Below are 26,175 nucleotides of genomic sequence, written 5' to 3'. Positions count from 1 at the left end.
TTTTTTTGCTTTGTTGGAAAACTGTCCACTTAACAAATGACTCTGAAATCTTTCTGTGACTTAACTGTTACTGTTGCAAACATTAAAAAAATAATAATAATTAGAGCACATTACACTAAAAACACATTTAATGCGATAAATTCAGACTTTATATTTCTTTTTTGAAATATGACAAAACGACAAGGCTCCAGATCTGAAAGAAAAAAAAAATACTCCATGTAATCAAATGCCTTCAAGGCATCAAACAAACGCATGTCATGACCAGCTAAATGGTCACAAAACTAATTCTACACAGCGTGGCATGATGAGGAAATGTGGTTTACGGCATTATTTGAGCTACGAAAACCCAAAGATTGGAGTCGTTGATATCGTGTCTGAAGGTTTCTGAGCATCGGAGGTTTTGGTGTAATGTCCTACTAAGCAAATAGCTGTAGTTATGTTAGCGCATGCTTTTTGTTTTAACCGTGTGTCAATGCTTTTTATTTTAACATACGTCTTGCATGCAACTCACTAAAACCTCACTAGCATTTACATTAGTTTTTGTTGCTTGTTTTTTATTGCACTTCATTGTTTAGTGGTTGTTATTCAAACCCACCTAATTATTAATGATAATAATAATAATAACCACCCCAGTGTAAATGTGCGCTAACGTTGTTGTGCTCTGTCTAGGGGTGAAGCCATATGCCTGCACCATGTGTGACATGAGATTCATTCAGCGTTATCAACTGGAGAGACACAGCCTCACTCACACCGGTATGTGTTCCCATCGTCCCCTCTCTCTCTCTCTCCTCCATTCATTCATTCATTCTAATGCTTGATTGTGCATGATCGCCCCGCCCGGCCGTTGATTATTCTCTACATGGCTGCATCAAACTCGAGTTTGTATTTCCTCCTCCTCCTCCTCCTCCTCCGCTTTACATTTTGTTTTGTATTTTTCCTCCCACCTGCCCGTTGCTTTATGCTTGATGTGTCACCGTCCGTTATCCACAGAGAGGTCCCTAAGTACTTGAACAGCAACTTTTTTTTTGCTCGAGAATTTAAAGCAAAGTTATTTTAATTGAATTAATTCAACAAAGAGCGAGTCGATCCTTTGGACAGATACTGTGACTAGTTTTCACAAGTGTGAGAGGAGTCGCTTTTCCACATGTAGTACTAGTAGTGTCCTCTAGATGACGTGCAAACAGATATTTAACTGACAGGTTCATTGTTTGATATTATTTAATGTTTGAACACACATTGTCGGCGGCTGTGACGTATACCTAGGCTCTAATGGGGTCCAATGCACGGCAGCCATTTTGGAAAAGGGCCCCCCTTCCCTACTTCCTTCACAGGTGTTTCCGATGATGATTGTGACTCTTGAGAGTGTACAAGTGGAACCAAATGGACCCGTAAGGGTAAATGGAACAGAGCCGTAAATTAGTATCATCCGTAACACCTGTGAAGGAAGTAGGAAGAGGTAGAGCCCATTACAGCTGAATGCTCTCATGTCGGTAAAGAGTCGGCAGCTTGGCTGCGACTGCGCAGCTTGGCTGCGACTGCGCAGCTTGGCTGCGACTTGCGCAGCTTGGTTGCGACTGCGCTCGGCTAAATTACATTAGGCTAAATGACTTGGTAAGAAACGAGGAATCACAACTTTAAATCTTTGCCACGCTACTCCAAAATAGTCTGGCTAGGATTCTTCAAAACGGTATGATTTAACGCATCTTTACTTTACTGATAATCCTAGTATCCTGAGTCAGATCTGTGCCACATCGAGACGGCATCTGTTTTAATAAGGTCACATCAGATTGTTTCCAATGTGACTTGAGCCACATTCAGAGGTGGTTTCAAATCTGATTTTAGGAAATCTGTCTCAATCTGAACGGATTCCATGACTTGTTTGCGTTTAGACTTATTTAAACCAATCAGATTCCAGATCTGGATGATGTGGTCAGATCTGATTCAGTCTGGATTTGGCTGCCAGTCTGAACACACAGATCGGATCTGGTAACGTAGTGTGTAAGGTCAGGCCTAAAGATCGGATTCGACGAAAAAATAAAAATCAGATTTGGATCTAATTAGACTTTCTGTGACTGCAGTGTAAACGAGTAGAGAACGACCACATGGTCCTAAACGCATGTAGCAGATCTACAAGCGTACGGATGTGCTGCTTTTGATGCTTTAGTGTGACACTGTGGCAGTGTGATCTAGTATGGTGTTAATTTATGGATAATTAATATATGGATATAATGGATAATATTACAATTTAGGCATTTATCAGACGCTCTTAATCCAGAGCGATTTACAGTAAGCAGGAACAACATATTCATAAGAAGTTCATGAAGTAGATCATGAATCATACGTAAGCTAAGAACGAAACGGTGGAATATCTATATAATTAAACTATGCATATATACTATATAGTGCTATGTCTACGTAAAATGCTATAAGATTACATAAAATGCTATCTAAGTCTACATAAAATGCTATCTAAGTCTACATAAAATGCTATCTAAGTCTACATAAAATGCTATCTAAGTCTACATAAAATGGTATAAGTCTACATAAAATGGTATAAGTCTACATAAAATGCTATCTATGTCTACATAAAATGCTATCATATGTCTACATAAAATGCTATCTAAGTCTACATAAAATGCTATCTAAGTCTACATAAAATGGTACAATGAAACCGTATCAAATGTGAAGTGTTCGTCATGCGTGGAGTCTGCAGGACAAAAAGCAACGCAGTACGCGACATATAATGTGTGGCGATATTATTATATATATATATATATATATATATATATATATTTTTTTTTTTAAATAAATCCAAAACATGAATTATTGTTGCTACCCAAATACTTAAGGAGTTCACTGTTAGGAGTCAGGGTCCTGGAAAGGGATTGTTGGTGTGGTACAGTTATTATACCATTAGTGACCATTGTCGTTTTTATTTCACCTAAATCTCTAAACGTAACGTTTAAAGATGACTGTGTTGCTGTAATATAATGTATCATTTCATCATAGTCGACAGGCCTTCAGGACAGTGTCACACACTTATCACATGGCTGTTCTGTTTGTGTCTTCTTTTAACCCATTTAGACCTGAGGATGATTATTCTATATCGGTGGTTCTCAGACTTTTTCATGTCAAGGACCCCCAGAATTATCTGTATTTGGCCGCCAACCCCCATCTGAAAATATGTTGTTCCAGGGACCCCCCCCCCCACCCCGAAGCAAAGATTTGAGTTAAAAAAAAAAAAACGTGCGCTGTGAAATAATATATATTCAAATATTTGCGTGGCAAAATAGCAGATCTGCTATGTTTTTCAATAGCTAAAACATAATGCATACATGATGCACCAAAAAAGGGGTTCCCGTACTGAATGGGTTAAGGTCTCTTAACCCCATTCTGACCTGAGATCAAATTCTAAAAATGTTCTTCAACATCCTGACAGTTTTCTGAAAAAGCTATGTTTCTATGTCAGCCGTTCTTCCATTTTTCAAAAATAGCAGATCTACAAGCTCATAGCGCGCCACCGAGTGGCACGCTATGAGCTTGTAGATCTGCTATTTTTCAATAGCTATAAAGCACAACATGATGCTAACACCAAAAAGGGTTCCCGGCCAAAATGGGTTAAATGTCTGTGCTGCAAAAAAAAAGCTCTGCTGAAAAATCCTTTTTTGTTTTGTGCAGAGATGCTGTTGTTCACCAACTGCCTAAAATTGTCTTGGCTCACGACGATCAGCGTGATTTAAAAATGGAAGAAGTTTCCCCCCCCTGTGCAGAAATGAAAGTGGAGCAGCTGTAGTGTAGAGAGTGTTAAGGTTCCGCCCACACCTCCCCAAACACGACCTCCTGCCTGTCAGTGTCTGCAGAGGAGGGAGGGAGGAAGCCATTTGGAGAGCGATGCGCTTTGATTCACTCCCATCTTCTTCTTACAAGCAAACCGTGGCACAAGATCATGCACAAATGGAACCATTTGGCTCCATTTGTACACCGAGTTACAGACCCATAAGGGTCCATTTGTTTCCAAACTATCACTTATCTGGGGACCCCCTGGGTGTCCCCGGACCCCACTTTGGGAACTATGATGTCTTTCAAGTTTTATCCCCTGACTTCTGATATTATTGAGAAACAATAAGACAACAAGACAATGCTTCAGTGTTTTCAAACTGCAGTCTTCTTACACAACTGAAGATTATGTAATTTACTACTAAAGTATTAAAAGAAGCGATCAGTGACATTGATTTGGCCTGCTGTGTTCTGGCTATAAAGCTACACAGCTGTGTCCTCGTTATAAAGCTACACGGCTGTGTTCTCGTTATAAAGCTACACAGCCGTTTACACAAGTCTGGGGATTATAATTCATGCTCCAGTTTTAGCAAAAATAAGGTGACCACCGAAAAACCACAACGTGACGTCCCTGAGCCCGCGGTGGTAATGATGGCTTTCGCCAGCGCTTCGGCGGTCACCGTATCGACCTAAAACTGGAGCATGAAGAGGTCTTTAAGACGCAGGATTGACGACGTGTGTCGTCGTCATGATCTGTGACAAGACGTCTTTTGGCATCGTTTGCTTATAAGAGGAATGTCTTCCTAGGCCCAGTTGTGTTTCTGGGGTGTGGGCCAGACGTCCAACACACTGTAGTGTGTGTAGTTCTATAAATGTTCATACTTCTGGATACAGAGGATGGTGTTGGCATAGCGTCATAAAACGCACCGAGGCGTTGGGAGTGTTCACATTTGGCCCGATCGTGTGTCTAGATTTGGATTCTGATTATTTTAGTCTAGCTCTATTTTGAAGGTAAACTAGCTGTGCTATGCTGTGAATTTGAACATTGGCCGTTGAACTATTGCAATTACAGGCCCCTTCAATAAGACGTGTGGAATAAACCAGTTCCTAATGGGAACAGGAGATGACATTTTGACGACAGGCTATTGGGAGAGAAAAATTATCCTACGTTAGACAAAGCGCTGATGAGTACAGCAAAACTTTACTAAGCTTATTGGAATTAGTAAAGTTTTACATTGATCATTTTTGGCAGTTGAGTTTTTCCCCCCCTTTTTTATTATTTTCCTACATCTTTACATATATATATATATCTTTATAATGCTAAAGTTGGTGCTTCTGTGTGTAGGGGTGAAGCCGTACGCTTGCACCATGTGTGACAAGAGATTTTTTCAGCGCTACCACCTGGCGAGACACAGCCTCACTCATATGGGTATGCAGCGCCTGACCAATCTTAAGATATAATATAATATCTTGTATACTTGACTTTACTCTTTGTATTAAGTAACTGTACATTGATGTATACATGATGGGTGAGCCTTATCTTCGGTATTTAGTAACTGTACATTGATGTATACATGATGGGTGAGCCTTATCTTCGGTATTTAGTAACTGTACATTGATGTATAATTTATTACCACTAGATGACATCATCATCAGCTCATGTGATGTGTTGTGTAAGTGGATTTAAGATCTGTGACCCCTTTTTATTTCTTTTTTTTCCCGTTTTGATCATTTAAAACTTTTACAAATTTGAGACAAACAAACGTTGTTGTTTAACCCTGTAAGTAATTCCAGGGTGTGAAATTGGTTATTAACCACCCATATTCAATTTAGCTACGAATGATGATTTTTTTTTTTTAACTTTTTTGAAATAGGACTAGGATTTTGTGTGTGTCCCCCTCCTCCCCCTCCCCCGAGTAACACACACACAGTAACACGTTGCTGCTCTGGCGGTCTCTAGGGGTGAAGCCGTACGCTTGCACCATGTGTGACATGAGGTTTTTTCAACGTTACCACCTGGCGAGACACAGCCTCACTCATACGGGTATGAGTCCGTGCACCGTGCGCACCACATGACTCTATATTAGCCAATAGGGTTAGGGCTAGCCCACCACATGACTATATTAGCCAATAGGGTTAGGGCTAGCCCACCACATGACACTATATTAGCCAATATGGTTAGGGCTAGCCCACCACATGACTCTATATTAGCCAATAGGGTTAGGGCTAGCCCACCACATGGATGTTATGCTCTCATTTAAACTCTAAGATTAGCCCCTCCCCCAAAAAGTCTTAAAGACGGAGTTCCGTGATCACCACCCCTGCCCCCCCCCCCCCCCCCCCCCAAAAAACATCGGGTACTATGATTATACTATGAGGACATTTTCTTTCAAAAGAAAAGATGACATAAAATGATGTATTTTTGTGGCCACAAAAATCTGATTCCATGTGACCTGTCTGCATTTAGACTTATTTAAGTATAAATGGTTTTCACCTTAAAGGCCTATTCATAGTATGGATTTTCGGTGGTGAGCTGACCACCGACCGGAGCTGAAATAACGTTGAGCGGTGGTGACGTGAGTAAAAACAGAGAGAAGGGCTGGAGCGGTGGCGGTGGTTTGCTCTTCACCGCGGCTCGTGACGTCATGTTGTAGTTCGGTGGTCACCTAACCACCGAAAATCCAGACTATGCATGAGCCTTAAGGCTTTCAGGAAGAAAGCAAAAATACACAGTTATTATAACCTGTGGTTCTATTGGAATAATGTTAACTCCATAGACACAATACAGAAAAAGGTTAAATCACGGCACCCCATCTTTATTTTTCCATCAAAAGCCTTGCATTTTAGTTATTTATCTTGATCATCGCACGGAATGCGACAACTAATGTAAGGCTTCATGGGATGTGTAATTGATACACGATAAGTCATTTTTGAGGGGATGAACTACTCCGTTTAAGCTAATCGACTACAATCAAGGATTTGGTGAGAATTCCTAGGCCTCATACACACACACACACAATGTGTGTTCTGTCTGTGTTTTGACGGCTGCCTCAATGCTTTTGACAAACAATGTTTGGTCAAAACCATGTGACTCCCATTGGGGGGGGGGGGGGGGGGCATTGTGGCGGCCATTAAACACAGACAGGAACACGGAACATGTGTTTGATATGTGTGTATGTATGAGGCCCTAGCTAACTGAACTTCCATCTTCAATACAAACAAAGTGTAATTAATCTGAAGTCGGTGTATTCTTGGTCTTTTGTTGGGCTCTAAAACATTCAGATGGATCAATCATATTTTACACGTGGAAAAACCATTTAACTGAATTAATAATCTCCCCCTTTTTTCCTCTTGTGTGCATGAATGAATAATTCAATTGGCATACAGCATACGTGTGGTTAATAACCAATAGCTTTCTTTTTTTGGACATTTCATTCCTCTAAATCAAACTGAGGCCCGGTACTAAAATGTCACCTGTCTGCTGCGTCTAGGTGTGAAACCTTACGCTTGCACCATGTGCGACAAGAGGTTTTTTCAGCGCTACCACCTGGCGAGACACAGCCTCACTCATATGGGTATGACCGCGCCCACCTTACCCATGCCACTGACATCAGTGTGTACACAAGGTCAGACAGCTTAGCACACATCCTCTAACTTTCTTTTAAAAACGGTTTAGGACATATATCCGTTCACATTCTGCCTGCTCTAGTCTAGCCTTATCGTACGTTAGTTTAAATGGGACACATAGAGCGGCCCTATCTTGTATCTCATCCCTAAACTATTTTGCCAATATTTTTTTGATTGGTGCAACCACTCCTATATAGAGCTATGTGTGTGTGTGTGTCCCTGTGTCCGAGCACGAAAATAGTGTTATATTGTTTGTTCACCACCAAGTGTCAGTGTTGCACAGCCTAACACACAGACACACACAGGCCAGGGAGGAGGGCTTGTACAGTACAGTACAGTACAGTACAGTACCACTCACCTCAGATGGGTCAGATTTCTTTTTTTACTATTTTGAAGAAAAATAATAATTTTTAAAATTGTTCAAATGGACGATCTACAAGCTCACAAAGTGGTCGATGTAGATAGGACAGTTGAACTATTTCAAAATGTTTTTCAAAATGCTAAAATACGGCAAATAAGTTTAGCAATAAGGGTAAGGCATAAGATAGGGCCCACAATATAATATCTATACAGCACTGTGACATCACAGCACTGTGACATCACAGCATTGTGACATCATCAGCTCATGTCATGTGTTTTTAGTTGTGGACTAAAGAAATGATAAAAAAAAAAAAACATATTGAATCGGGGAATACAAATTTAATTAGTAAATAAATCTGTGTGAATTCCCTGGAAGTAAAACATAAATGAAGTGGTTTAACAACCCATCAATTCTGAATAGGAACAACATGTATCAATGCTATTATCATTACTATTATCATTATTATTATTATTGCATATTGATTGATGGATTGTGAAGCACGTAATAACATCCAAAGCTTCTTAAAGTAATACAATGAATGCTCTGCGTTTAGGTGTGAAACCTTTTGCGTGTACCATGTGTGACATGAGGTTTGTTCAGCGTTACCACCTGGCGAGACACAGCCTCACTCATTCGGGTATGCGTCCTCATACCTCTTATTGATCACTCTTATCGGGTTATTGATAACTCTTATCGGGTTATTGATCACTCTTATCGGGTTAGAACTCATTGGGGTATAAATGCACCCTGCAGCCCCACCTCTCCTTACTCTGTAGGGTTATCACTTATTTATACTCCCTTGGTGTACAAATCAGGATTCAGACAGTGACATTTGTACCGTAGTCCGCTGTCAGTCACTGAAATTTGCATTCCGGACGAGCCCCCATTTATGTTACGAAACCCTTGTGTCTAGGGATGAGTTTGTAACAAAGATAGTTTACCAGGTTGTTGAGCTTAAAGGCGCAAATAGTTGGAGACACCACAGTTTAACAGTTAAAATGTGCAAAGTGCTACTACTTTCTACTACTATGTGAGTGTTTTGTTCAGAAGTAGGTTATTGATCAGGGTTGTTGGTGAGTCTTGTTGCTAATTGCCGGTAATTGTGTTTACAAAAAAGGCATAATACAGAGCGGTGACATGTTCTATATATCACTATTGACCTTGTGTATTATTGTTCCATCAAGTTGGTAATTCTGTTTTCATGTTACACTGCCATGACGACAATACTTGAAGAGTTGATTCATTACTGCATCGACTGTGTGTAGAAATAAAGCATCGCCTACACCGCAATCTTCATGATGTAGAGTTGAATAAAGTATCATATCATATCTTAATGTCGTACATTAAGATATGTCAGCAGGTTGTTTTTAACAGACATTAGATGTGTCACTGCAGAGTCTAGATCCCATAGATCTGAGGGTCGTGGTCCCATAGGCCAGAGGGTCGGTCGCGGTGACTGCCAATGTCATGTTTCTCTGCCGATTGTTATTGGCTAGGAATCACTTTATCCGTTATGAGATATCTACAATGTAGATATTTAATGTATTCGTTATGAGATATCTACAATGTAGATATTTAATGTATTCGTTATGAGATATCTACAATGTAGATATTTAATGTATCTTGTTATGAGATATCTACAATGTAGATATTTCACAACGGACAAGTGATTCATAGGCAATGATTTGGTCCTCAAAAACGTTAGACTTTAGGGCCAGTCCACACCAGAGGGTGGGGTTCAGATAAACAACAGACTTTAGGGCCAGTCCACACCAGAGGTTGGGGTTCAGATAAACAAGGTTCTACTGTGGAAATTAAATACGTAAACGACACAAGCGGGGAAACGGAATTAATAGTCTTAAATACTTTATTTCCGTCTCAGTACTTTGAACACGGTGCGACGTGGCATGTGAACATGTTGCGACGTGGCATGTGAACACGTTGCGACGTCGCATGTGAACACGTTGCAAACCTCAGGGATACTGACTTATGAAACATTCACGGCTTTAGTAGCTACCGCTATGTGATAATAACCAGTCTCGTGAACACAATCATGTCATCCACGCTGTCGACGTGTGTGGATTTACAAACTATGATGCTTGATGATGTGTGAGTTGACAGTTGTCTTCTTGATGCTAAAGTTGGTGCTTCTGTGTGTAGGGGTGAAGCCGTACGCTTGCACCATGTGTGACAAGAGGTTTTTTCAGCGCCATCACCTGGCGAGACACAGCCTCACTCATATGGGTATGCAGCGCCTGACCAAATCTTAACCCACAACACAAGTTTACGAGATTAGGAGAAGTTTCATATCTGTGTGATTATCTTTTTTTTTTAGTATATAAGTAATTGCATTCATTCATTCTTGACTTAAATGTTTGGTGAGAGTTAAAAACTCTGTTGTGTTAAATGCCACTAGTCACCAGCTCATGTGATGTGTTGTGTTAAGTGGATTTTAAGATCTGCGACCCCTGTTTTCAGAATCGTAACTTAAAAAAGTGAGACGAACGAATCTTATTGACTTTGTTGTAATTCCAGGGTGTGGAATTGGTTATTAACCACCCATAATCAATTATAGCTATGATGATTTTGAAATAGAAATACTTGCAGGATGTAGCTTTTCCGGGGGGTTATAAGACGACACACACACACAGTAACACGTTGCTGCTCTGGCGGTCTCTAGGGGTGAAGCCGTACGCTTGCACCATGTGTGACATGAGGTTTTTTCAACGTTACCACCTGGCGAGACACAGCCTCACTCATACGGGTATGAGTCCGTGCACCGTGCGCACCACATGACTATATTAGCCAATAGGGTTAGGGCTAGCCCACCACATGACTCTATATTAGCCAATAGGGTTAGGGCTAGCCCACCACATGGATGTTATGCTCTCATTTAGACTCTATATTTTAGCCCCTTTTTTCAATTTAAAGCTTTTCATGACATTAATTTATTTAGATTTTTCGTTTTTATTTTAAGGTTTTATGACCTCATTTTCACCCAAACATTCAGCAGATTTTCTGTGGTCTGGGGTTTTCTCTGTGTGTTCCGAAGCCTTTTGAGCCGCAATATAAACGGGCAAATTCTAATGTCATATGTGGGATTTGTGGCCCGTTACATCACAGTCCACAGGCAAATCGGAGAACTTGTTTGAGCCAGAAAACCCCCAGACCACAGAAAATCTACTGAATGTTAAAAGTTCATTTTTATTGTGTGCAATTGAGCTCAGAAAACCTACCACACCTACACACACTTAGCTAGTTGAAATTAGCTGTTACTAATTAACAAGTAAAGCTAAATTTGACTGATTTGCATACAGTATATTTGGTCTTTACACACGTTGGAAATAAGATCAGTAATAACAGAATCTCACCCCCTTTTTTTTTCTTTTCTTTTTTTGTGTGCATGAATAATTGGCATTCGTGTGGTTAATAACCAATAGCTTTCTTTTTTGGACATTTCATTCCTATAAATCAAACCGAGGCCGGGTACTAAAATGTCACCTGTCTGCTGCGTCTAGGTGTGAAACCTTACGCTTGCACCATGTGCGACAAGAGGTTTTTTCAGCGCTACCACCTGGCGAGACACAGCCTCACTCATATGGGTATGACCGCGCCCACCTTACCCATGCCACTGACATCAGTGTGTACACAAGGTCAGACAGCTTAGCACACATCCTCTAACTTTCTTTTAAAAACAGAAAAAAAATGTACCGTTTGCAGCATTTGTTTTGCTTGCTCTAGTCTAGTTGCTCTATTCTAAGCCTATATAAAGACTATTAGTTTAACATTGTCATATAATCTATTCAGCATTGTGACATCATCAGCTCATGTGATGTGTTTTTAGTTGTGGACTAAAGAAATTTGATAAACACTTCGATTGCTACTCTCATTTGGATCGGGGAATTATTAACGATAATGACGTTTGAAGAATCAAAATAAATAAATAAAACGGATTCAAAGACATTGGTTAACAACCCATCAATTCTGAACAGGAACATTTTAACTTATTATTTGCATATTATTGATGATGAAACACTGATTTTTTTTAAGAAGCTTAAATAAAAGTAACACATTGATGCTCTTGCGTTTAGGTGTGAAACCTTTCGCTTGCACCATGTGTGACATGAGGTTTGTTCAGCGTTACCACCTGTCAAGACACAGCCTCACTCATTCGGGTATGCGTCCAATTCACCCTGCAGCCCACCTATTATTGATTACTTATTGATTACCCTGCAGCCCACTTCTTATTGATTACTCTGTAGGGTTAGCACTCATTCAGGTATACGTCCAGTGCATCTTATGTCTCTGTAGAGTTAGGGCCGATTCATACTCCTATTTTAGAGCTGAATAAAAGTGGGTTCGGCTCTGTAGAGCCTACAATTTGACGTCATTTGAGGTTCGGGGGGGGGGGGGGGGGGGGGGGGTACCGTCCTAAAGTCGGCTCTTCGGTGCTACTGAAAGTTTCTGACGAGCCGAAATCATTTCGGCACTACAGCGCCGAAACAGCGGTACAATAGGAGTATGAATCGGCCCTTAGAACTCATTCAGGTATGGGTCCAATTCACCCTGCAGCCCACCTCTTATTGATTACTCTGTAGAGTTAGCACTCATCCAGGTATGCATCCATGCATCTTATTTCTCTGTAGGGTCAGAAGTTAGAACTCATTCAGGTATGCATCCATGCATCTTATTACTCTGTAGGGCATCAGCAGGGACCGTTTAAGGGGCGTTTTACGTTGGGCGACACAAGCAACATATTTTACACAACACTATTCAAATTGGTACAGAGTTTTTCACTTACAAAAAAAACAACCCAAAAATGATTCCCCCAGAATTGTTGGCACAAATATAATATACTAGTAGACACTTCAACAAGTCAGTTTCTCTGTGTGGGATTATTTTCTTTCAAGGGGCATGAAGAGGTATTTACAGATAAAAAACATTACTTGTTGTGATAGTGCTCCTCAAAGTCTGCAAAGTAAACTATTGTTTGCATATAGGCATTTCCATTTTAGTGTACACTTTCATATATTTAGCCTTAGGTACTGCATGTTAAGAAGAGCATTGCACATTGGGGCTTTAAGTTAAAAAGTTAACATCGGTGAGGGACGTTAGGGGTGTGTGTGTGTGTGTGTGTGTGTGTGTGTGTGTGTGTGTGTGTGTGTGTGTGTGTGTGTGTGTGTGTGTGTGTGTGTGTGTGTGTGTGTGTGTGTGTGTGTGTGTGTGTGTGTGTGTGTGTGTGTGTGTGTGTGTGTGTGTGTGTGTGTGTGTGTGTACAGGGGGGGGGGTGATAATTGGCCAGGTATTAATGACTAGGAGGTTCACATCTTGACCATGTGCAGCGTACCAAAAGTCTTTTAGTTTTTCAATAAAAATGGAGACCCCCTAATGATATTTAGCCAGTAGAGTGTGGCAGTCCCTTCCCCTGCAACGTCACCACCAGAGCATTCCCCATTCATTTCTCCCCATAGACGTTGGAAAACGTATTTAATGTAAAGACCTGTAAGCCTCAGACAAAGACAACAGCCCAGTCGACACATCATGACAATAAACACATTGGTTTGGGTCGAAGTAATAATAAAAAAGAAGGGGTAAAAAAACACTTTTCCCCCCAGAATGTATAGACAAATAGAAATAAAACAGTGATATAAGGTATATCCCTACTTGGATAAGATTAAAACAGAACATACATGGGGGTTCTAAAACCAGTATAACTGATTAAGATTAAAACAGAACACAGCCTTATAATAAACATACATGTGGGTTCTAAAAAAACAGTATAACTGCCACAGCATGTTTGCAGAGGAGTGAGCATAGCTCTGCTCTGCTGTAAAGCTCTTCACGTTTCATTTTAAGAACATTGGAGACGTTGCCATGGAAATAGAAATAATATCGCCTGGCTGACAGTGTCGCTGCTGTGGGCACACTGCAGTTACTGACGCTGTTGACTGGCATCAAACACGGGTGGAATTACATGGATGGATATGGCTTTGGAAACACGGTACATTTTGACCGTTAAAAAATCCCACAATGTGAACTTTAGGAAAGTGTGCCAATAATGCTGACGGGCAATTCATGGATGTGTTGATTTGGAGGGGCGAGTTCTAAATAATGTAACCTGAACGCTAACCAATGTGTAAGGCGCTAGTCGATGCTGGGATATGTAGTTTCTATATGTGTAAGGCGCTAGTCGATGCTGGGATATGTAGTTCTATATGTGTAAGGCGCTAGTCGATGCTGCGATATGTAGTTCTATATGTGTAAGGCGCTAGTCGATGCTAGGATATGTAGTTCCTTTGATCTCTGCGTTGAGCTAGGATTTCCTTTTAATTCTGTTTTTTTGTTTTTCTGATCCTACCAGAGAGCCCTCTAAAGATACTAAGCCACCACCACCCTGTAAAGATACTAGGCCACCAGCGCCCTGTACAGATACTAAGCCACCTGCACCCTGTTAGATTCAATCAGCTTAATTCCCTCGGTACTAAAACGCCCACACAAGGTAAATAATGGCACGTACGACGTCTCCTCTAAAAGGACGGAATGTATTCAGAGAGATAACGTCTAGGGCTACGTCTTGCGCCACCCCTTAACCCCTAAACCAATTTGCCATTTATTTACTATTTAAAGGTATATTCAGTGATTTCACTTAATTCAAATATCACTTATTTTTTTGTTTTGTTGTGATAATCCTCCCTACTATAGAGTGTGCTGACCATATAAGGAGTTACTCCCTGTCCCCAGTTAACCCCTGGGGGTAAAAAAAAACTTAGGTTTCGTTTTTGACTCTCTATCCTGATTGGACGAAAGGCTTTGGGTCCCAGCCAAAAACGAAACAAATCACTGAATATACCTTTAAATAAACATTTTTAAATAGTTTAAATGGCCGATCTACAAGCTGTCACCATGTCGATGTAGATCGGCTAGCTGAACTACTTGAATTACGTTTAGGGATGAGGGGATAAGGGAGGCGCAAGACGGAGCCCCTAGTTCCTTTTTCCATTTGAAAACATGTAGAACACTTGGATCAAACTAAATGCAGAACCTCCTGCCAGATGTATTGATGAGTTAATGGATCATCGGAGGTGAAATAGACCCGTTAGACAAGAAGTGACACCATATGATCCGCGTCTTTGTTTTTCCCATAATATGTAGATTAACCTGCTAGTTTTAGAACACCCCGAAGCTTTTGAGCTTTGAAAGTGCTTTTGCTCCACATTTATGTCCAATTCTATTAACCCATTCTGATCTGAGATCAGATTCATGCGAGGTTTCCACTGGACAACACACACTGGTCTGATTAACCCATTCTGACCTGAGATCAGATTAAAATAATTCGTCAGTCGTTCTTCGATTTAAAAAAGAAATAGCAGACCTACAAGCTCGTATGAGCTTGTAGATCTGCTATTTTTCAATAGCTAAAGCATAACATGATGCTAACAGCAATATGGGTTCCCGTTCAGAATGGGTTATTTAACGTCAGTGAGATAATTCTCTATTTAGACGATGTCATTAAATCATTTGAATGGTGGATTCATAAACGTAAAGCTAGGATAAGTGATGTGTTTTTGGTTAAAACAAAAAGGTTATTGTCGGAAGGTTAAACCACTATATTGTGGCAGTAATCATTGCTAGAGAGTGTGTTCAGTAACAGAGAGGTATGTCTGTCTCTCCAGCTCCTTAATAATCAGGAAAAAAACATTTTCAGGTGGGTGACAACATTTCAGCCAATCAGGAGAGCGTACCCATTCATCAGCTTGATTTTGTAGTGTTCCACTTCCAAATATTTTGTCTGCTCTTACGCCAGGGCTCCACTGGGCGCGTTGCGTCACGCGTGCGTCACGCGTGCGTCACGCGTGCGTCACGCGTGCGTCACGCGTGCGTCACGCGTGCGTGCGTCAAAAAACTAACCGGTTCAATTTTATGGTGACGGAGACGCGACGCAACGCGGGCAGTGGAGCTACCCTCCATTGATTAAAAGGGCACATTCCCGACGCTGACGGAGACGCGACGCAGGCGCGACGCAGACGCGCCCAGTGGAGCCCTGGCGTTAATCTGTAATCCTGACTGCGATCACTCTCTGAAATGGGATATCTCTCTGTTTTAATAAAGAGCTGGAGACGAGCTGTTAACGAACAGCTGTTAACGAACAAACACTCTTAATGCAATGAGTAGCGTCAGAACATTATTATTTTAACCAAAGAAAATGACTTTACGCTAACCTTTTAAACATGTCTGGAAAGCTACGTTTCAAAGTGGATCGTCATAAGTAGGCGCACATTTTCTTTAAGTTTAGGATGAGCTGTTATCTCTACTTACAGATGTGTACGCTTAGGATGAGCCGTTATCTCTACTTACAGATGTGTACGCTTAGGATGAGCTGTTATCTCTACTTACAGATGTGTACGCTTAGGATGAGCCGTTATCTCTACTTACAGATGTGTACGTTTAGGATGAGCTGTTATATGTACCAGTAGCCGTAGATCTTGTAGATTGAGCGTGTTGTGAAGCGTTGTTGTTGTTGTTGTTTATGTTGTTGCTGTGTGGAGGTCAGTAGGGCGGGGCTAACGTATTGCTCTGTGTGCGTAGGGGTGAAGCCGTATGCTTGTGCCATGTGTGACATGAGGTTTATTCAGCGTAACCATCTGGAACGACACAGCCTCACTCATACGGGTATGCGTCCCCATTTACCTTAACCGTATACCCATATAATATATCACTGAACCTACCGTATAATCTATATATATATCACTGAACCTACCGTATACCCATCATATATAATCTATATATCACTGATCCTACATCATATATTAACCCAGTTAGACCTAAGGCCGATTCTACAAAACAGACAGTTTTCTGAAAAACCTTGTTTCTATGACGTTCATGTCAAGGACCCCCAAAAATTATTATTATTATGAAACAAATTGACAACAATAACATGACAGGGAAGAAAGAAAAGAAAAAAATCATAGGAACAAAGTGGAGTTTGGATTGTCGAGTCATTTGATGGGATGTTGAACCAGCCTCAAAAACAAATACCTTTTTTTTTTAATCCTTTTTCAGGGGCACCATGTTTGCGTAGATCTGGGACATGAAAATTTGAAATTCCACTCTGATCTACACATAATGAGTTGATGACAAAGGGCATTTAAAAAAAAAATATATATATATATACAGTATATAAATTATCAGCTGCTTAAAATTGTCTTTTATCGCTAGGGCGAGTGTTTTTTCATCTTTTTCTTGTTTGTAGATGTTGGAAATGTAATGGGTAAGAGAGAAAATCTTAGCACAACCAATATACTCACCTGCATGTTGTTGTGTGTGTGTGTGAGACGCTGAGGTCAGTCATCCACTGACCACGTTCCATGTGTGCTCTTTCAGGAGAGAAGCCCTTTGCTTGTGACATGTGTGATATGAGGTTTATCCAGCGCTACCACCTGGAGAGACACAAGCGTGTGCACAGTGGAGAGAAGCCGTACCAGTGTGAGCGATGCCAGCAGGTACGTAAGAATATTATAGTTATTATAGTTAAACTTATCTCAATATTATAGTTATTATAGTTAAACTTATCTTATCAGGTACGTAACAACAATTATTATAGTTAGTTACCTAAAGTTATCTTATCAGGTATGTGACAACATTCATTAAAGCAATAAGCCACAAGAGGTCTCCGGTTACCGGGTATTAGCAATTTATCCGGATGAAACTATTCCTAATTCATAAAAGTAGCTACGCTTTGCACCGCCAGAGCGAGCCACACTTCCTTGTTTCTACCAAGGAAGCTCTGAGAAGGAAGGGAAGTGGTCACGTGACTGGGCTGCGCCATGACACTTTCATGGGAGCCAAACTCACATAGGAAGTGCAATGAATACATGGCAGTGAATGGAGCCGGCTGGACCAGCTCATAACAAACACTATTTATGAACAATTGAGACCTTTTGTAAAGTAATCACTTCTGGAAAATAACAGAAGACATATCACAGGTTGTTTTCTAATCACTTACTTTTCGATGTGCACAGAGTGCACAGTATATAAGTTTTATCTGAGGATCTAAACAGCAGCAGGTATCGTTTCTGGCTCCGAAGTATCGCGATATTTGGCTGCCAGACAGGAAACGTTAAGAAGTCTCGCGATACTTGGTGCTTTCAGAAAAGTACTTTGTGCTCTTTAGATACCATACCTCTATAGAAATACAGCAGACAATAATGTGTTACATGTCTTCTGGTATTTTCCAGAAGTGATTACTTTACAAAAGCGGCGCGCTACGACTGACATAGAAACATAGCTTTGTCAGAAAACTGTCAGGATGTAGAAGACATTTTTAGAATCTGATCTCAGGTCAGAATGTGTTAAGCCACCTCTTAAGGTTACATTTGAAGGTCAGATAGTTGGAGGTCTCTCTTACTTATACTTATACTAGCTTATCTTTTTTTTTTTAATATATTTTTTATCCCACGATTTTGTAACCCATTTTTCACCCCTGTGTCAATCATCTAATGTGATCCTGGGCTCTACACACCCTCCGCCAACCTAGTCCCCATATATGGGGGACAAGGGGAGAGCAACGGACTTGAACTCATGCTTCCTTCATGCCTGAGTGTCCAAGTTGCTCCTTTACACCTGACAGGGGGGAGTTTCCCTGGTTGGACGTAGCGCGTGGAAGGAACACGTTATTCCAACCAGTTCCTTTCCCCTCCATCAGGCTGGCCAGGGGGAGGCAGTTTTATACTAGCTTATCTAAATAAAAACTTGTCATTTTTTTTCAGAACTTTTCGCGGACCGACCGCCTGCTGCGGCACCGGCGCCTGTGCCAGGGCCGCGGCGTGGCCAAGGTGGAGAACCAGCCGTGCTGCGAGCCCGGGCAGCGCCAGCCCTCCTACGCCCAGCAGCAGGAGGCCCCGCCCCCCGCCCCGCCCACCTGGAGCCCTCTGCACCCGCCGCCCGGGCGCCTGGCCGTCTGACATTCCGCCTCCTCTTCTCTCTCGCGCCACCACCACCACCATCACAGAGAGCAGAGGGCCAGGCTGCCACCACTGCCCACAGCCCCCGCCCCGGGCCTCTTCTACTCAGCGCTGTGCCCCCCCCCCGTGGTGGCGTCCAACACAACGCACCCACCAAGCACAGACTGAAACCCCTCCGGAGGAACACACAGCTGCTGCTGCTGCTGCGCTCTGGGGATTATTATGGGGAAAAAGAAAAAAAAAGAGGGACATTTTGTTTGTTTTTCGTTTTCGTTTTTTTTTTTTTTTTTTTTACTGTATTTCCCTTTTTTTCCTGTTTCTTTTGTTCTTTTTTTTAACGGCTTTTCTGCGATAAACGGACGGTCTGTTTTTTGTACTTCTATCTATTTGTTTTAATTCCAGTTTTTCCTTTCTGTTTATTTGCAACAAAAAAAAGAAAAAAAAGAATAATGATAACGATGATGAGTAATTATTGTTGAGATATCTGTGGTTCTGGCGGTCCTTCGGGGGAAAGGCCCGTGGAGATGAATCCTTTTATCCTCAGTCCTTTTTTTGCAGCAAGACGGGATTTATCTGTGATTCTTTATTATGTTTTACTTCTACTTATTGGTGGCAAAAAGAGAAGCGTATCTGAACCTCCTGCCGAAGGGTTTCTTTCTGGGTCATTTTGGATAAACGTCATAAAGTCACGCGAGTTCCAGCTGCAGGCTGAACCAGTAGAACTCAGGTCCAGCTGCAGGCGGAACCAGTAGAACTCCGGTCCAGCTGCAGGCTGAACCAGTAGAACTCGGGTCCAGTTGCATGCTGAACCAGGAGAACCGTCGTACGCTTGCAAACAATCGTGACGACTAAGGGCCGATTCATACTCCTATTTTAGAGCCGAATAAAAGTCCGTTCGGCGCTGTAGAGCCTACAATGTGACGTCATTTGAGGTTCGGGGGGGGGGGGGGGGGGGGGGGGGTACCGTCCTAAAGTCGGCTCTTCGGTGCAACTGAAACTTTCAACGAGCTGAAATCATTTCGGCTCTACAGCGCCGAAACAGCGGTACAATAGGAGTATGAATCGGCCTGCTGTACAAAATCTAGATTAGATTTGGGGGTTCTTGAAAAGTGAGCGTTACCCAAAAAGAGCAGGGAAGCAATGCTCTGCTCCTGAAAACAGGATTTGGAGGGTGGGGGGGGTTTTATCTTAGAGGCAATGAGAGTACACTTTTAATGATTTCTTTGTGTAAATAGTATGAAATGTAACTCATTCTTTAACTATAGGACTTATGTGGCGATCACATATTTTTGATATTACAAAATGGGCCAAAAGTTAATTCACGCCAGCAGGAAGTTCACATACTCCCCCTCGCCGACGAACTGTAAAATGGGCAACGAGAGAGAGGGGGGGGGGGGGGGGGGAACAAAATAACGTTTAATCGTTTTGTCAAAAGAAGAGACTAACGTCAGACAGCGCGACGTCGTCAGTTCCAAGTCCATAGGAAAGAGTTGCCAGCACTCACTCACGTTGTATCCAATAGGAATCTAGTACACTCACGTTGTATCCAATAGGAATCTAGTTCACTCACGTTGTATCCCATAGGAATCTAGTACACTCACGTTGTATCCAATAGGAATCTAGTTCAGATTTACGCCGCGAGGAAGTTCCTCTGGGCCGAAACGCCCGTGGGGCAGAACTGAGAACTGCAACAAACTACAACTGAAAACAACGAACAGAATCCTTACAGGATGCAACGTGAGCTGGGCTTGGTTCCCATGTGGACTGTTGTCCACCAGAACCGGCTTCTCATTAACGTCATTATTACTTTAACCCATTCTGACCTGAGATCAGATTCATACGAGGTTTCCACTGGACACACACACACTGGTCTGATTAAACTACTCGACTGACTGACTGACTGAGTGCTTTCTCCTCCTTTCTTCAAGTTAACGTGACGAGGACCGGTGTCGTGACTTAAAGCCTCGTTATAATGCCGGTATCCAACCGTGCCACGAGCCTTTTTATATATATATATATATATCTCGTTCTGCCGCAACTCTTAAGGTCACGGAGATCTGGCCTTCAGGGCTGAGTCTCAACCACGTACTGTGTCTCGTACGGCGACTCAGGAAATGGTACAGGATGACGGCCTTATATGGCGAGCCCCACCCCCCGACCACGCCCCCTCGACCACACCCCTCTCACCAAGAGCTCACTTAGGCTGTTGTACTTTGAAGCCGTGTATGTACAGAGAACTACTGCAGTACAATAGCAAGTCGTTGTGTGTCCCCCCCCGTCTGTCTGTAGACCGTTGGTTTAACAAGAAGAAAAACAGTATGTACAGATTCTCACACTGTGAGAGTAGTGGATTTACACAATATTGTGGCCTTAGTGTTTTTTATTTTATTTTTCTTCTCTTCATTTGCCTTTTTTTTCTCCTTCAACTAATTGTTTTATTATTGTGGATCAGATTATATTTACTAGGATGAGACACAGCCTTCTCTCGCGGGGCTATGTTGTGTTTTTGTTTTTGTTTTGTTTTGTTTTTCCGATAAGCTGTCGCCGCTAATATAAAAAGTCGACGGCTTCACAAGTGGCGCTAAAACCAGACGAAAAGAAAATGGCCTCGTTGTTCGATGGAGGTTGTCTTTTTTTGTTTGTTTGTTTTTTTCAAAACAATGAATATTTGAGTTGTTGTTACCGACGACGATGTAACGCGTTCTGTAATCATTTCACGAGCCACCGTCGTACGCCACGTCAACAGTGCTAACTTATTTCCCCCACTGCAGCGCGCGCGTCATGGCGGCTGGATGCAGTGCGTCATGGCGGCTGGATGCAGTGCGTCATGGCGGCTGGATGCAGTGCGTCATGGCGGCTGGATGCAGTGCGTCATGGCGGCTGGATGCAGTGCGTCATGGCGGCTGGATGCAGTGCGTCATGGCGGCTGGATGCAGTGCGTCATGGCGGCTGGATGCAGTGCGTCATGGCGGCTGGATGCAGTGCATCATGGCGGCTGGATGCAGTGCGTCATGGCGGCTGGCTGCAGTGCGTCATGGCGGCTGGATGCAAGGTTAATAAATAAAAAAGGTTGGGCAGCGAAGACCGTACGGTGGACAGGACTCTTATCTTGCTCCGTGGAAGGAAAGAAACATGCGCAGTGGAGACCAGGAAGTTGTACATGCGCAGATTTGTGCATGTACAACTTCCTGGTCCTGTCCACCGTACGGTCTTCTGTCCTTCCAGGAGCAACATGGAGTCCACTGTACGGTCTTCTGTCCTTCCAGGAGCAACATGGAGTCCACCGTACGGTCTTCTGTCCTTCCAGGAGCAACATGGAGTCCACCGTACGGTCTTCTGTCCTTCCAGGGAGCAACATGGAGTCCACCGTACGGTCTTCGCTTCCTAATCTTATTTAATTAACCTTGGGCGGCTGGCTGCAGTGAACTCTGCTACTCACTAACAATTGCCTTTTCTTATTATCCGAAATATTACGTGGTCTGGTGTGCTTAATGGATGTCTGTTATGGTGTCGGGCTTGGCCTTAAAACTAAGTGCGGATACAGGAATAATCATTGTAGTGCTAAAATGATAATTGTTAGCGGGCGATTTGTTTCTGTTCCTACGATGAGCTTTGCTCATGCTGTTGTTAATTAAAAGGTCTTTCATTGGTCAGAGGTAGGTTTTTTTATTTTATACTTATAGCTGTTTATAACGGAAGGATTTCTCACACTTGACCCTCCCAACCCGTTTAATATTGTATATGTTGGACAATTCCAGAAGCCAAAATTCAAATGAGATGGATGGGATGGGAGAAGATGTAGGACGACTTATTTTTAATATATAATTATTTTAAAGGCCTCTTTGACATTTTGGAATACCTCGATGCATCGAAAGACACTATTTGACTGTCTGTTTCAGTCTCTTTCAGTGTTCCTGTCTCGTCAAAAGATAAAGCGGTCATGGACAGAATGGAGACTTTGTTGACCTCTTGGTCTCGTCATGGACAGAATGGAGACTTTGTTGACCTTGTCTCGTCATGGACAGAATGGAGACTTTGTTGACCTCTTGTCTAGTCATGGACAGAATGGAGACTTTGTTGACCTCTTGTCTCGTCATGGACAGAATGGAGACTTTGTTGACCTCTTGTCTCGTCATGGACAGAATGGAGACTTTGTTGCGTCCCCTAGTCTGTGATGGCAGAGGAACGTCCCAAACCCTAGACCCCCTTCGGGACCCTCCGTTACCTTTTCTGCATTTTAGACCGGCGCTACCGCCGGTCCGAAATGCAGAAAAGGGTCCCGAAAGGGTGCTAGTTCTAACCCATAGATTAACAAAAGCGGATTGCTTCGATGGATTTATGGGCAATCGAGGGTTTTATAATTTACAGAGATGAAACTAACATGAATGTGTAGAGAGACCTGTATGAAATGTTTATTTTATTCTATTGAAAGTGTCTCAGTGTTGGGCCTTGAGGTGGCATCGTGGAGTAGGTCTTGGGGTTCTCTTCTGGTTCCTTGATGTGGCGTCATGGAGTAGGTCTTGGGGTTCTCTGGTTCCTTGAGGTGGCGTCATGGAGTAGGTCTTGGGGTTCTCTGGTTCCTTGATGTGGCGTCATGGAGTAGGTCTTGGGGTTCTCTGGTTCCTTGAGGTGGCGTCATGGAGTAGGTCTTGGGGTTCTCTGGTTCCTTGATGTGGCGTCATGGAGTAGGTCTTGGGGTTCTCTTCTGGTTCCTTGATGTGGCGTCATGGAGTAGGTCTTGGGGTTCTCTTCTGGTTCCTTGATGTGGCGTCATGGAGTAGGTCTTGGGGTTCTCTTCTGGTTCCTTGATGTGGCATCATGGAGTAGGTCTTGGGGTTCTCTTCTGGTTCCTTGATGTGGCGTCATGGAGTAGGTCTTGGGGTTCTCTGGTTCCTTGATGTGGCGTCATGGAGTAGGTCTTGGGGTTCTCTGGTTCCTTGATGTGGCGTCATGGAGTAGGTCTTGGGGTTCTCTGGTTCCTAGCTTTTGGTATAGCTTTGTTCAAATTACGTGAGCGGTCAGTGCGTCGTGCCGTAACAATGTTTTTTTTTTTAAAGAAAAGTCCTCGCTTTCAGATTTCGGGTCGTGTTCCAAATAATGTCCGCCGTTCGGCCCGAGGCTCTCAACGCGTCATCCCTGTTTTGTGCAAGTCGTTCAAGGCGACGGTAAAAGGGCTGATCTACGAGCTCAAGACACGCCGCAAGCTCGTAGATTGGCTATTTTTGAATGAGGTGTACGTGGATATATATATATATAATTTGACATTTCAGACGAGTTCAAGTGTGCTTATAAATCTACTGTTACTGTTCAGATTCAAGTGACTTGGTGTAAACATTGTGAAAACCGTGTGTAGTCGAAGGGCCAGGTTTGAGAGATTGCGTTGTACCATAATATGCTAATGCCGCTAACATGATCACACACACACACACACACACCACAGTGGCTAAAGGGCAATATATATATATATATATATATATATATAGTTGACTTCACCTGTTAAAATCCCTAACAGTTTATTTTATTTCGTTTTTTTGTTTTGTTTTTTAAGTATCGTTATCAATCTCATTGTTAAAAATGCAATAGAATCCTTGAGTCTCGGATCATCGGTTAAAAATAACGACGAGATGGAACTTTTCGGACAAACGAAAAAAGGGAAATCCGTTTCCGCCGGAGGAGTCGTTTCTCTCGTCACGTTTTCTTGTTTTTTTTTTCTTCTGGCGATCGTTTCAAGGACCTTTTTTTAATTATTCTGAAATTGTAAACACTGGAGTGAAAGGAAGAAAGAAACCCGACAAAAGACAAAAAAAAGAGAGATGGATATTTTTTTTTCTCCTTCAGACTGTACTAGGTTTTAGGTTTTAGACGGAGCCGATTCTCATCTCCACAGAATCTGGATCAGTTGAAGAAGCCCAAACCATTTCCATTAGACCGTATTAGTGCTACCAAAAAGAAAGAAGAAGAAGAAAAAAAAAAGATGTTTTTCTTTTATTTTTTATTATAAAGTCCCTGGTATTTGTAGTGCATTATATTGAATAATGGTATTAGGTAAAACAACAGCATAACAAGTTAGCTATCACAATAATTAGTTGTTTTTTTATTTTATTCTTAGTCGTGCATGCAGAGTTATGGTCCTCAGTTAAGACAGGACCTTGATATTGATTTTTCTTTTTGTGTAGGCGAAAAATGAGTGCATACGAAATAACTTCCTAAAAAAATGTTACATTGATTATTGTAAAAATGGGCTAACTAATATGTACCCCTGTGATCCAATTAGTTACAACTGTATTGAATTGAGAGGAGAGGCTTCTTACTATTATGCTGAAATAAAATAATTTGTAAAAGATATAAATATATATATATTCTTTTCTTATGGTTATTGATTTGACTGTTCAAAATGTGACTTTTTTAAATTGTTTCCTTTATTTACCCTGCAGGGTAGTAGCTGAGCAGTGAACACAAGTGCTCATTTTCAGCAACGCACAGCACATTAAAACCTGGGAGCTGACCAGCACAACCACAGTCTGATACTGTTGGTTAATCACAGTCTGATACTGTTGTACTGACCGGTACAACCACAGTCTGATACTGTTGTACTGACCGGTACAACCACAGTCTGATACTGTTGTACTGACCGGTACAACCACAGTCTGATACTGTTGTACTGACCGGTACAACCACAGTCTGATACTGTTGTACTGACCGGTACAACCACAGTCTGATACTGTTGTACTGACCGGTACAACCACAGTCTGATACTGTTGTACTGACCGGTACAACCTCAGTCTGATACTGTTGTACTGACCGGTACAACCTCAGTCTGGTACTGTTGTACTGACCGGTACAACCTCAGTCTGGTACTGTTGTACTGACCGGTACAACCACAGTCTGAATCTGATACTGTTGTTAATTATTCTTTCTGCCACACCATGTAAGCTGTGGTAGACTTTCAGCGTGGCCTAAAATAAACATTATTAAATAACAGATGACAAAATGTCTACCAATAATATGAGCAGATCTATACATTCATCAGATCTATAAATGCTAGTCAGAGAGAACAGAAGCGCTGAAGTGTTTCACTCATACGGATGATTATCCGTGCAGGAATGCATGCAGTCCACTAGGGGGCACTGTCACACAGGAGGACTGAAACAGCGTATAGAGCAGATCTGAGCCAATACAAAGAATGATGGTCTATAGCCTATATGAAGATGGGCTAATTGCATTTGAGGCAAAATGCAGTGGCGTGCACAGATAGACACTAGGGGTGCTAGAGCCCCTGCCCTTTTGTGGACCATGGTGACATTGATCAAATCTTGATAAAAAAAACGCTTCTATATTATTTTAGGCCCCCACAATCTAAAGCTATGTTTCTATGTCAGTGGTTCTTAGATAAAAAAATAAATAGCAGACCTACAAGCTCGTAGCGTGCCACTCGGTGGCGCGCTATGA

The 26,175-nt window shown here is 42.1% G+C and overlaps 1 protein-coding gene and 1 long non-coding RNA gene across 2 annotated transcripts in view; both read left to right on the top strand.

Moving 5' to 3' along the window:
- The window catches only part of LOC310862639 (uncharacterized protein), a 29,237-nt gene extending 9,595 nt beyond the window's left edge, over positions 1 to 19,642 (top strand). The window contains exons 9-17 of the mRNA XM_083770632.1: positions 670 to 753; positions 5,123 to 5,206; positions 5,738 to 5,821; positions 7,269 to 7,352; positions 10,446 to 10,529; positions 11,284 to 11,367; positions 16,352 to 16,435; positions 17,147 to 17,265; positions 18,532 to 19,642. Coding sequence (XP_083626758.1) covers positions 670 to 753; positions 5,123 to 5,206; positions 5,738 to 5,821; positions 7,269 to 7,352; positions 10,446 to 10,529; positions 11,284 to 11,367; positions 16,352 to 16,435; positions 17,147 to 17,265; positions 18,532 to 18,726 — 902 coding nt within the window. The 3' untranslated portion in view covers positions 18,727 to 19,642. The remainder of the gene's footprint in view (positions 1 to 669; positions 754 to 5,122; positions 5,207 to 5,737; positions 5,822 to 7,268; positions 7,353 to 10,445; positions 10,530 to 11,283; positions 11,368 to 16,351; positions 16,436 to 17,146; positions 17,266 to 18,531) is intronic.
- An 87-nt stretch (positions 19,643 to 19,729) lies between these two features.
- Positions 19,730 to 25,079, top strand: LOC310863545. The gene is made up of 2 exons (XR_014569679.1): positions 19,730 to 23,197; positions 23,244 to 25,079. It is a non-coding gene; the product is annotated as an uncharacterized lncRNA (long non-coding RNA).
- Positions 25,080 to 26,175: the final 1,096 nt, after the last annotated feature.

The sequence above is a fragment of the Protomyctophum parallelum genome (assembly GCF_964188405.1).
Source record: "Protomyctophum parallelum genome assembly, chromosome: 8".
Taxonomy (NCBI): Eukaryota; Metazoa; Chordata; class Actinopteri; order Myctophiformes; family Myctophidae; genus Protomyctophum; species Protomyctophum parallelum.
This window is presented reverse-complemented; position numbering and strand designations above follow the sequence as displayed.